This window comes from Ipomoea triloba, chromosome 7 (genome assembly GCF_003576645.1).
Source record: "Ipomoea triloba cultivar NCNSP0323 chromosome 7, ASM357664v1".
NCBI classification, from domain to species: domain Eukaryota; kingdom Viridiplantae; phylum Streptophyta; class Magnoliopsida; order Solanales; family Convolvulaceae; genus Ipomoea; species Ipomoea triloba.
The window spans coordinates 11,831,015-11,844,398 of record NC_044922.1 but is presented as its reverse complement, the minus strand read 5'-3'; the positions used below and the strand labels follow the sequence as shown (position 1 = coordinate 11,844,398).

General features: G+C 36.3%; 1 protein-coding gene across 1 annotated transcript; it reads right to left on the bottom strand.

Annotated features, from left to right (window-relative positions):
* Nucleotides 1-5,623: 5,623 nt before the first annotated feature.
* LOC116026256 (signal recognition particle subunit SRP68-like) lies at nucleotides 5,624-11,567 on the bottom strand. The gene is made up of 13 exons (XM_031267740.1): nucleotides 11,297-11,567; nucleotides 11,018-11,084; nucleotides 10,806-10,916; nucleotides 10,236-10,431; nucleotides 9,260-9,345; nucleotides 8,896-9,091; nucleotides 8,624-8,735; nucleotides 7,810-7,937; nucleotides 7,430-7,636; nucleotides 7,197-7,306; nucleotides 6,724-6,853; nucleotides 6,301-6,450; nucleotides 5,624-6,062 (listed from the first exon to the last, which is right to left on the bottom strand). The coding sequence occupies exons 1-13, from the start codon at nucleotides 11,388-11,390 to the stop codon at nucleotides 5,838-5,840; spliced, it is 1,812 nt and encodes a 603-aa protein (XP_031123600.1). The 5' UTR covers nucleotides 11,391-11,567; the 3' UTR covers nucleotides 5,624-5,837.
* Nucleotides 11,568-13,384: the final 1,817 nt, after the last annotated feature.

Here is a 13,384-nt window from a genome sequence, read left to right as displayed (position 1 = left end):
GAGGGTGAGATGCAAGAGTTACATGAATGGCTAGAAAACGAAAGAATCATAAAAACAAGGGGAAACAATGGTGAACTAGAGTAAGTAATTAAGAGGAACGGGGATTGGGAGTCTTAGCTAGCTTATGCGGTTGACTTTACTAAGGGGATTATAGGCAATGCGGTTCGGAGTCAAACTAGGGAGCTCAAGGCACATCACCGAGTGGCGTCACACTCGGACTCCCAAGACCTCATTCGGCTGGGGCATTTCATCGAACACTTGGTCTACCACTCCTCCCGGGCCTCATCCTTCCGGATCGAGGGCGGGGATGTGGTTGTTAGGACTCGTGTGGATCCGCTATCACGCAATCCACACTTCCTCAACTTTGCTACCTAATGTGGTCACACTTAGGCACAAATCAAATCAAATCATCAACCACACAAAGCTATAGAATCCTAATTCATCATGTCTACAACCAAATTGAAATATTTCAACACATCAGCCACATCAACTAGTTTGGGGCCACCAATCCCCTAATCTAATCTAAGTCATCATCATTCAAAGCAAAAAGAAACAAAACAAGAGATAACAACAAGAGAAATGAAAAGGAAATAGAAATGCAATTAACTAAGATAAGAGTAGAGAAGATATACCACTTTAATCCAAGAAATCCTATTACATCTTCACTTTCATGGCATCAATCTAGCTAGATCTAACCTTGAATAAGAAATCTAACACTAAGGATATGGGGGAATTTCCCCCCAAAGGGGAAAGAACAATTGAAATCAGATCTAGAAAATTTGGGATCTCCTCAAAAATGCATGGGAAGGGTTTAAATAGCCAACAAAAAGTCAAAATCTCAAAATTTCCCTTAATGGCCCGGTCCACGTTTCATCCACACGTGGAACATGGCGTGGAACCCTACTAGAAATGTTTCACGCCTCCTCCACGCGTGGAGGCAGCGTGGATTGTTCCCTACTCGGTTGCTTCTCCGTTTGTTCCTTCTTTTCGGCCTTGGATCCTGTTCTGTTCTGCGGGAATGACTTTAAAACATAATATAAAGTTGAGTTTACAAATTTGACAACATCAGAGTCTTTTATGCATGAAATGATTACAAATGGGTGACAAAACCGTGCATTAACGTGTCCTATACTTGACCCTAAACTCGACTGTTCTTAGCGCTTAAAATAATGTACCTTTAGAATATTAAAAATGCAACTTATATTCATGGTCCACACAGCTATGTGAACCATGGTCCACACAATAATTTACCCTAAATTTCTTCATTGGTCAAACACGCTAGGTTATTGTGAGACCACGAAAAAATTTTCGTGAAAATCCTCTTTATTTAAAACCAAATAAAACCTATTATAAAATTTTCACTTCTACCAAGTATATAAATTCGTGTATATATATACACGTAAAATATTTTCTATGCCGATTTGTAAATAATTTAGTATCAAAACTTATATAAATATTCATGGTTTCGAAAGTCCTATTTGAATAAAATATTTATGAGACAAAATCTTTGACCAAAAGTCTATCTGATAAGAACCTGATAGCCAAGTTTCATTCCAAAACATGAACCTATTTTGATCCTTGATGAGTAAAATGGTGATAGTAAAAATGAGGGTGTGAATGTCGTTCTGCTGAGGATTGGGACTATGACACGTACTTGTATGAATTGCAAAATTCTAGGCCCTGAATTATTGGAATTCACTAGAATCCAAGTAAATTATGATTAAGGAATGAAAATAAAGGATACAAATTAAATGAGGAATAAACTATATGATAAAAAAATGGGTCAGATTAGGGGTATTACAACCTTGATGTTCTAACAATCTCAAAATTGGGGGGGAAACAATTATATTAACCAAGGGATTATTGGTAATGCACTCAAGAATTCAAGTTCAAGCTACTTTCGTAATCAATAAACAAGAATTAGGATAAGATTGCCCCACTTTCGCGATGCATCCCTCCTAACCTTAAAACACATAAACATTATAAGCCCCCAAATTACCCATATCCTTATAGTAGGAAAATTGGGTTTGAAATTGGTTAGGCTTGAGTCTTTCACCCAACTTTCGTTGTGATGAAATCCTCTCCAAAACAAGCTAACAATTGCTGGCCATCAATCAATAACAAGAAGAATTCAATTTGCAATTCAAACATAAACCCTAGGTAAACAATTATTCTCCTTTATGCAATAATCACAAACCTAGCATCAAGAATAGCAATAGGACCCTAATCCAAACCCATAAGCGAACTACTTACGCATCATTATGGAAGACAAAACAAAGCAATAAAGAATAGCCATAAACATTGCAAGAAATCTGAAAAGAAAGTAAATAAAGGGAAAGAAAGCTTTACTAACAATGAAGAAGTAAATCCAACTCAAATCTGCAATCCAAGCCTTAAATCAAAGTGACGTATGTAAAACTAGGCTAAACTAAGCTAAGGAAATCTAAAGAGAAGAGGAAAAATAAGATCAAACAAGTCTAGGGTTCGGAATCCCCCAAATATGCAGAAAAATGCAGCATAAATAGAAACTGCACAGACCCTCCCGGCCTGCCTCACGGCCGTGTAGGGGGCCGTGAGGATCAGGTCGCAGATCTGGGATCTCGTTAAGTAGGTCATTGGCTCCCTCACGACCGTGTAGGTGGCCATGAGGTACCTTTCAATTTTGATTTTCGTTTCATTTTGTGCTCCACTACTCCTTTCTAGCCTTAGGCAGATTCTTTTGCTTCCAACTCCCAAAATCCTTCCTTTGCTGCTCGTTGTGGACAAATTAAACCTTAGGACAATATAACACACAAACGAGTCTCAATTTCACTAAGATAAAGACAATATGCACCAAAAACAACTATGAAATATCAACCAAAGAGCAAAACCTACACTTATTGCATTACTTCATAATCAGAGATATGGTTCACAATTACTTCATCAATCCTACACTTATTACATTACTTCATATTCATCATTTGACCCATCTTGGACTATGAAATATCCACCAAAGAGCAAAACCTAAAATCCCCAAATTGCCATATATATATATATATATATATATATATATATATATATATAAGGAATGCCACTAAAGTCTCACCACTCTCAGTCTCTCACGCTTCTCAATGCTCTCTAGCTCTCTGCCTCTCTGCTCAGCTTCTCACCCCGCAGGATTAGGAAACCCTAAATCCCTAATCTCACTATCTGCCTCTCAGTTCTCACTGCTTAGAGCAACTCCATCTATGCATATTTGAGGGATCATGGCAGAGAAAAAACTCATTGGAAGGGATCATAATTGATATGGAGATAAAAATTTGAGGAGATATTTCTCCTGCAAAATCAAATATATTGCAGGAGAAGGAAAAAAAACAAAAAAAAAACATCGCAAAAGGCGCGATTGCGGCACAGTGTCTCTCACGCGCCCACTGGGGCGAGTCAGAGTGGCCGCCTGACTGTTTAGTTTTATTTTTTTTTTCTTAATCTTTTTGGCCGTTGCTCAGTTGCAGTAGCAACGGCCGACTGAGCAACGGCCAAACATTTTACATATTTTTTTTTATAATTTTTTTGTTACTCTTTGTTTAGTTTATATAATTCTTTTGAATTTTTTTTTTTTAGTTTTTCTTGTTTAAATAATTATTGTTTTAGTTTTATTTTTAGTTTTTCTTGTTTATATAATTCTTTTTAATTTTTTTGAAAATTTATAATTGTAAATATATTTTAATTTTGACATGTTTAATTTAAATATAATAAAAAATATCATTTGTAATTATAATTTTTATAATGCTATTAAATAATTAATTAATTAAAATATAGTGGGGGGAAATGGTGGGTCCACAAAAAACTGAGAAAAAACTCAAACTAGTGTGAGGAAGAATTATTATGATTGAGTAAGATGGTAGATGATGAGGTGGATGTTGGGGCACAAAAAACTGAAGAAAAAACTCCAACTGATAAGATGCTCTTAGAGCTTAGAGTCTCCCTCTCAATCTCAGACTCTAAGGCCTAGCTTACTCTCCGCTCGTTTTCTCAGTCTTCACCTCACCTCGTCTTCTCGCAGTCGCCATTCGTCGCTCGCCTCGCCTTCCCGTAGTCGCCGGTCTTCGTTCACCTCGCCTTCCTGTAGTCGCCGGTAGCCAATCGCTGTTCGCCTCGCCTTTCCCGGAGTCGTCGGTCACTGCTCCTCTTCACATGAGTCACACCCTCAAATCTTTGAGTCGCTGTTCGTCACCGCCCCTCATTCTTTTTTCCTCCATGGATAACCCAACTCCTCTTTCCATTTCCAGCCCGTAGACCTAGATTTGTGCTATCTATTGGTGATGACATATTTCTGGGGCCTCTTTCAATAATTTTCTTGATCTAACTTTTCAATAACTGTAGTACAACAATCTAATTTGATATTTTGTGTTTTTGGATTTGAGTATTTGTTCACTTTGATTTTTTAAAAAGAAATCACATGAATTTTATTTTTATAAAAAATTGCATACTTGCTGGATTTGCTGCTTGCTGTCGATGTTGTGTGTTTCTCCAAAGTCCGGGATGGATGCTAATCCGTATTGACAGCTCTAAGTGAATGACACAATACATACATGACATAAAACGGCAAATTATTGCATGGATCATGGTCCACACAGCGTGGACCAAAAATAAAAAGTACATTATTTTTTAACTGAATGTACATTATTTTTGTACTGTAGGTATATTATTTGATAGTATATATCAAATAATGTACCTTCAGCACCAAAATAATGTATCCTAAAATAATGTACCTACAGTACAGAAATAATGTTTCTTCAGTACAAAAATAATGTACTTTTTATTTTTGGTCCACACAGCTGTGTGGACCATGGTCCATGCAATAATGATTGACATAAAACATGTTTTCAATATATATATATATATATATATAAGTCCGTTGAGGTGAGAACGGGTAGCCCAAGAGAGAACTAAAAACAACTCATAGCCGTCCACGTGTCCAAATCTAACAGATCAGAAATATTGATTTAAAAAAAAAACATGATGGCATTTTCGTAAATAGTTGAACATCGAAATGCAAGTAAATTGTATTAAAAGTGCAAGTAACAGTTCCATATAGTGCACTTAAGTGCAAGTAAAATATACACTGAGTATCAATATTAAGTGCACCTAACGTTATCATTAGTTGCACCAGGCATTATTATTATGTGCACCTATGTGAAAGACTTAATCATTAGGTGCACGAATGTTACCAAGGTATTTTACTTACACTTTTTATTTGCAAACTTGCATCAATTACTTGCACTTGTAACATATTTTACTTGCACCAAAGTTCAAATTATTTACAAAAATACCACCTCATCACTTTTTTTTTTAAATTACATCTGATTCGTTAAATCTGGATATGTGAACGGCTGTGAGTAGTTCTAATTTCTCTCTTGGACAATTGTTCTCACTTGAGCGTATCCCTATATAGACTGGGAGTTATGATGTCAAATTCTAAAATTTCATAAGAATTTTATATAATTGGTTCTTCAACTATTAAAAGTAGTGTTATAAAAATCGTGCCTAGAAACGCTTTTTCACTTGGGCACTACCTAGTTGGCCAGCCGACTAGGAGCCTAACTCGAGCTTGTGATGTTTTGAGCCAACTGCAGATCCAAGATCCAAACATAAAAGATGATATAGCCTTCAAACATAAAAGCTCTCCCTTTTGTCATGAGTTAAGAAAATTCAAATTTTCTGATCCTAGAAAAAAAGTGTCACAAGCGATCAATCCAAAATTCAGCCGCTGGAAATATGATATGGCAAACTGCAGTTCTAAAAAAGGGGGGAAATCCTGGATATTATTCCAAATTAGAGACAGTATAAATGGAAACTCAACCCCAAAATCTGCTAATGAAGCCTCCCTTCTTATCTTTTCGCATCCTACTGTCAAGCGCTGGAAACTCAATGAGATTATACGCCAGATCCAAGACAATCGGGTTGCGCAGTACTGCTTGGAAGGGAGGTGGGAAGACTTCGATGCGAGGTGCCACTTTTGTGTTGGAATCACCAACAGCAGATTCGTATGAATCCAATTTCTCCATGAGAAATTTCTCTAGCTGAAACGGCCATAAAATCAGTTTAGGATCGATAGTAAAATACATCAGTTCATCAAACTATACCATAAAGTGCACAACCAAAAGCAACAAAAAGAATAATATACATCCAACTAGCAGGTATACTCGTTTAACAAACATTCAGAGTGCTTCCAATTCAATCCATGAATGGTGAATTTTCATTCTTTCCAAGTGAAATATAAAGCAATAAAACCTATAGAGAAAAATGCTACAAGAATACCTTTTTATCATTTCCACTTAATGAAATATCTGATATCTTTTTTGAGAGATTTTCGGGAACCTTCTCCTCCTCCATAATTCCTCTTGCATGCTCTATACAACTGTTGGATCTACTCTCATTGGATAACACTTTCAGTTCATTGACTATGACCTGGTGGTATAAGGGAGGAAATATACAATAAATCATTAGTGAATTTCAAAAGAAGCCCCACAGCAAGAACACCACTTATTAGAACAGTATCCTTCACTCTAAAGACAGATGCAATTTTCAGAAGACGTGTGGTGATAAAAGATGTCTTTGATGTATAATTTGATTAATTTCAATGAGCAAGTAACATTAGGTTTCTGCTACATCAATGACATATCTAAGAAAATCAACTTTAAGCAACATTAAAATCAGTTTAACTGTATACAATGCACATACCTGATCAGAAATATCCACACTGTGAAGTTTCTTCAGTGCGGCATCAGCTAAAGAACGAGCTCGAGAGAACAAGGCATAAGCTTCAGTCCGCTTTCCAGAAGAACTGTATGATTTGGCTAAGTAGAAGCACCTGTCATGATAGTGTTAGGTGTTGTCCTGAATCAATTTAAGCCTCCAAAATTAAATTACCATACTTTTTTTTTTCTGTAAATTTCAGACAAAGAAAAGAGATTGGCAAGCATAAGATGATCAAGAAAGACATGACTGCAAAAACTCTCAAGATCTTCACATTCTAAAATCAATAGAAGGTCATCAGAAATGATTTCTAAATTAAGGATTGGATTTTCCCCCTATAGTGGTATAGTGGATTAGTGTAGCTTTTGCTTGGATAGGTCAAATATGGCAACCAAAATTGGAGGAAGAAGAGAGAAAATGGGCTGGAAAACAAAGGAGATAACTGGAGTCATACGGACCTTTGGGCTCGGAAAACCATACTCTTTAATTCACATTCCTCAGCAAATGCCACTTCTTCTGGTTTTCTATCTCTTCCAGAGCTAACTAAATCAGAAAGGTCAGAAGTGTTCTGCCAAAAGAAACACAGTTAATACATTTGTTGCAAAATATTCGCATTATTATCACTACTATGGCCTAAATCATCTCTCAAATTTCATATTGACATAAAAATTGCAATTAAACTCTATCCTACCTGTAATAAGAGATCATACAGCCGCACAAGCTCTTCAGGCTTCGTAACTTTTTCATTTTTATCATCGCGGACCTTACTGAACTTACTCTTTGCTATGCTAACCAATAACTGGTTCCGTTCAATAGTTCGTTGCCCTAAAATGGCACCAATAGCTTTATCAAGGCCACTTAACTCATCTTTCACATTTTCAGAATTAGCTGCAGTAACCTAAAGGAATCACAAAATTGGTATCAGCTTCAAGAGTTATGCAGAAAATAGCATAATATTCTGCATTATCAATGGTACCATATAAAGGTTATGAAGTATCAATTATTTGAGACTTAGGAGGGAATTTGATGAGGAGCAGTAATGCAGTATAATACAACTTGTATCTTTCTTACCAAATCACTGCGGATACTGCTTCTGGCTTCATGATATGCTGCAAAAATCTTGTCAAAGACGACAAGTCTCTTCTCTGCTGGAAGAGAATCTCCTGCTGGACCATGAATATCTCTCTCTAATTCCTGAGCTGATCAAAGTTTCACATACAAGAAATGTTTTATGTCAAACATAATAAAGAGATAAATACATAAATATAATGCTACCAGGTCAAGTTGATTGTACACATGTAAACACAAATTTAATCATGATGAATAATATGATGCAGCAGAATTAGGTAAAAGTTAAGCATAAACACATTTTCATCACTGATCCTCAACATGCCATAGGTGAATTATGTAGAGCACAATTGTCCCAATGATGTTTGCAAACATGTTCAATTTGCACTCTGTAAGACACATCAAAGCATAATGCACATGCAAACTTCATTTCATGACTATACCCCTAATGTTCATTTTAAATAATCACTGTTAACATGGATTAGAAATAGTTTTCCAACTTGGCATTTGCAAGCTACGCATATTGAGCAATCACAAGAAAATAGAGAACAATTGAAGGAACAGATTTTCACTTCAAACACTGAGTACGAAGTACTGAAAGCACGATCTATAAAGTAGATCAAGACAAGAGACCCAATTCAAACATCTGAAGACTTAACAACTCATTCTGCTAGAAAACCAGATGTGTCCTCAAGTACAATCTGTATCACATAAATCAGATCAAGAAAAATAACATAATTTGTATATCTGAAGAAACTCAACAACTCAAGGTGCTAAGGAGCCAGATGGTATCTCCTTAGAGAAATTGCCCGCTGACCTTTTAATATAGAAACTCTAGTTTTTGCATTTGAAATTGGAAACCTATGACCAAGCCAATTGAATTCTGTCATGGATGCAGCCTGCTGAGATCTAGCCTCAGCCATAGCAGCCTGCCAGCAAAGAAAATGCAAGTCATATTATTGAAAATGAAAATTACCCTGGATACAATTCTTGCACAAGAACCACCACATACTATGATGGAGATCACAGTGGAGCAATAACTAAATCAAACAAGCACACGGTAGCTAATACTTTAAATAAATGACTAACCTCTAACTTTGCTTTGAAAAGGTCGAGGGCAGGCCCTTCCATTTCACCTATGTGTACAAGTTCAGAAGTCTGCAGATTTGACTCGCCAATCTTGTGTAAACAATAGCGTATACTTGGTTCTAGTTGCTCCACATATTCACGGCATAAAACTTGATTCTCTAAATCTCCATATTTCCCAAGTTGCTCATAAACAGCCCTAATAAACTCTAAGGTCAGCTAGGAGACAAAGCATAAGGGAAAAAATAAAGAGAATTATTTTTGGTGCAAGTAGTTCATGTTGTTGTCCTTGAACTTGAGATTTTACTTAATGACATAATGCCATCTCATTTAGCGCACACACACACAAGTTAAAGTTAGATTCTACCTGGCACTTCGAAAGCATTTAAGTGCAACGTCCCAGTTTTTATCTTGTTCAAACAAGAGATTCCCTTTCATATATGCTGCATACGCCTGCAGTTAGAAAATAATAGTGCTTGATAAGAAAATCTTTTTGTAAAATTGAAGCATTTAATCAATGAGTATGAAATCAGATCCAGACCTAATGATAGCATATAAAAGTGGATGTGAGTGAAACCCACCAACAGGAAACAGTTATCATTAAACAAATTTCACAGAAAAAATAGCGTGTTTATAAGAATGCATATTGAATAGGAAAATGGCCTAAGGTTACAGCAATACTTTGAATTAGAAGATTTTCCAGATCCCCATATTATTTGCTATTTTGCTTATATCCTTCCTGAAAGGTTCAATTATTATGACTCCAGTTTTGTAAATTTAACAATTAGGGACAACATCTAAGATTGTTAGGCTAGAACCTAACAGTTCAAATGCAATCATTAAAGAACTGCAGTGGGCAAAGGCTCAACAAATAACAATAATATAAATGGGCAAAGATCCTACACCCATGTAAAGTTTTTAGTATTTGAACTCTGATGCATTGTAAAGAAACTTGATACAAATCCAACAAAAATGGGTTCCATTTCTTTAAGTTACCTTGTCATTCTGCACATTTCCCTGAGAGGGAATAGTATGAGTGAGAAAATTAAGATTTCTCAAAGTTTCAAGGAATTCCTTGTGTGTGTATTAAGGGCTTACTACAAGATTCTGTGTATTAAAAAAAATAAGAGGTTGCAATCGACATAACAAACTTTGTGATATAAAAGATGAAGCAGCCTAACCATTCAATACCTTCTAATGCCTACTTTTAAGAGGAAAAAGTTGCTAAAATCCTACAACGCAATTATCTATGGGTGTAAAAATGGTAGGTTAAGATCAATTAGAATGAACCAACTTCTGAAAGCAGTACAATAACTGGATAGATGAAAGGAAAGGGGGCTCACTTCTGCTTCCAAAGATGTCTTTGAGTCTCCCTTGATGGCACACAATTCCTGGAAGAGGATAGCCCATTTAACTGCTTTTCTCAACCTGCCAATGAGGTAGCTCCGTTGTCGTGCATTTGGACCATCAGGCAAAGTTTTCTTTTCCATTGCATGACTCCACGCTCTCTCAGCAGTATAAAGAACCAAGTGAAGAAACCTACATTTGACCCAAAGAACTTACTCTAAGCTTCATAAAAAGAGTTAGGAATTCTGCTGGTTAAAAACATCCAACAATAACACTCAGCAACCTCAGTACCACCGACAACCCCTATTTCTACAGTTCTACCTTTCATATCAATTCCAACAAAACCTTATTAGTGTTACATGTAGCCTTGCCACACAACTTCAAAGGAGAAAATAGCAACTGGAAAAGTTGAATTGCAAATGGAGCTCCAAATAGCTGGATCACCACGAATGTAACAATTGTGGATAATGATAAAACAGCCAGGGCATCATCTTAAAACTTGAACAGAATCCCACCGTATAGCCAAGAGCTACTGCAAAAAATGAATCAAAGTGCATTATACACACCTCACTTCGGTGACTACAGCTGCTGTAATTGCACGTTTGGTATATTTCCCACGTCCATGGGTGAACTTCAGTGATTTGTACAATCGCCTCAATCGAGCAGTGCAATACCTCCTGCATACTCAATCAATCAGTGACCACACCATTTTATAAACACATTAGAGCAAAGCTCACAGATTATTGCATATGACACATAAATTATTAATCAATCTTACCGGTATCTAGTGTAGTCACCAAAACGCAACCCGTGCTGCATTTGAGCGGATTTCAACAACTGCAACACTATACAGCACCGAATCGATGCCCCAAATTAGCAATTCAAAAGGGTCAAGGAGGCATATCAAAAGGAAATGAGCATTAAACAGTCAGCTCCCTCATGCAATATAGTAAAATGGGCATCTTATGCAAACAGGTACAGTTTTATACAATAGCTATCCGGTGCAAACACGCAAACATATATTATATACAACGAGGAAGAGGAGAATAGAGACAACCATTGATAGAGAACTTGGGTTTGTTGATCTGATCAGCGTGATTTGGATTCTGCTCTTCAATTTCCATTGCAGAAACACCGTTTTCATTCGCCATTGAAACAAGAATTGAACACAGATATACGAAGTTGCTTGAATCTCAAGCAGTGACTTCAATTTCCGGTGGTTCCCCGCTGCTATCTGCACTTTGCAGCACCTATAGGACCCTGCGGCTCTACTCTCCTCCTCTTCGTTATATCTGTAATCGATTTTGATTTAGCAATGCCAGGTTACGGTCGTGCTAAACAATCCGAGTAAATATTAATTTTCTTGGAATTAATATGCAATTTATTCATCGACTATAATAAATTTTTTTTTAATTTAGTTTTAATTTAATTTCAGCAATAGTCCTCTAATTATTGTGATTTACTAAATTTGGTCATCGTCTTTTAGTTTGAACGAATTAAACTCTTGACTTTTAGAATGGTTCCACCATTGGTCATTTGGTCCTTCTATTAACGAAGAGTTAGATACAGGTTAGTGAATGGCTAAACGGGTTATTTCCTTTGCTAAGTTTCTTCTTCCTGATTTTGGTCGAGTATATGTATACATTACATGCAATGGAGGCCACAAAACTCCATAACTTCTATTCTTCCTCTTCTCACTTAGGTTTATGCCGCTTCTCCACTGGGTTTCTTTTCTCTTCTCGTTTAGCCCAAGGTTCCTCCATTATTGAAATGTCTACAAGGTATACCAATGAAAGCTCTTCATCTTCAAGGAATCAAGAATACATCTATGGTGAGTTGGTTACCATTCCAAAATGTCAATGTGGCCAACGATTGAAGTTACAAACATCTTGGACGAATGATAATCCAGATATAAGGTATTGGGAGTGTTGATTCGAAAATGTGAGTCTTAATTTTTTGTTAGGGTTTATTTTCACACCATTTTGGACGAATTGATTTTTTTGTTCAATTTTGTGATTTTGTTAGATGGTATGATCCTCCGATGTGTGTAAGGTCAAGAAGAATTATTCCTGGATTACTAAGAAGGATTAATCGAAATGAATAAGAAATAGCAAGGCTAAAAATGAGGCTACAAGCTTGTGCTGAGGTTTATGGGCAAAGAAACAATGGTAGACAGTGGAAGTGTACTAGGATAGTGACTGAAGTGATTCTGATATGCATTTTGTTGTTTGTAGTTATAGCACTCAATGCACCTAGAAAAATAAAGTTCTTATGTTGGCTAATAGTAGCAGTTATGTGTAATGAAAACACAATAGTCCTTTAATTTGTAAGATTGTTTTGTAATGAACTACCATTTCCAGTATGTTATGATTATCACCACCCCATCTAGTATGCATTTCCAATATAACATTTTCAGCATTTCCAGTATGCAATTAACTAAACCAAAGTAGCCAAGCACCTTGTGCTCAGATGACATGTAGTGGCTCTCATATGAGAGGTCATGAGATCGAATCTCAGTGGAGGCGATATTGACTCTTTGTGCTTCAACAGGTTGAGAAAGTATAGATGACTAGATACTACAATGTAATGGGTCAGTTGTATTAAAAAATACTACTTCACCAGTCCATTCACTATATTAATAATGCATTAATAAGCCAACAAAAAATTACCTCCATCAATGCCCTCGCTCTGAATTAGTACTTGATGCCTCCACCTCAGGCTGAGTAATTCTTTTGTGTTGTTCAGAGTAAATGGTTAATTAATAAGCATAGTTTTCATGACCTGATTTCATAGTAAAAGGTTAATTAATAAGCCAAGGAAGAAAGTATCAAACCTGATTTGCAGGTCTAACAGTTGAATATTGTGGACACTTTATGTTATTATGACCCAATTGTTTGCATTTTGTGCAATGTAAACGAATGTGCTTCCTTGTCAAGTGAACACCATCTTTACTTATCTCACCAGCTTTACTTGTCTCACCTCTAGATTCCTTCCTCAATTTTCTAGGTCTTTCAAGTTTAGCATTATAAACTGGTGGCAATGTCGCTCAACTTCACAACACAAGTAGTATTGAGATTTGTTCTTTGTATTTTCTTGCAGTACTCCAAATCCTATTGAAATAGTCTTCTACCTCACAATTAATATC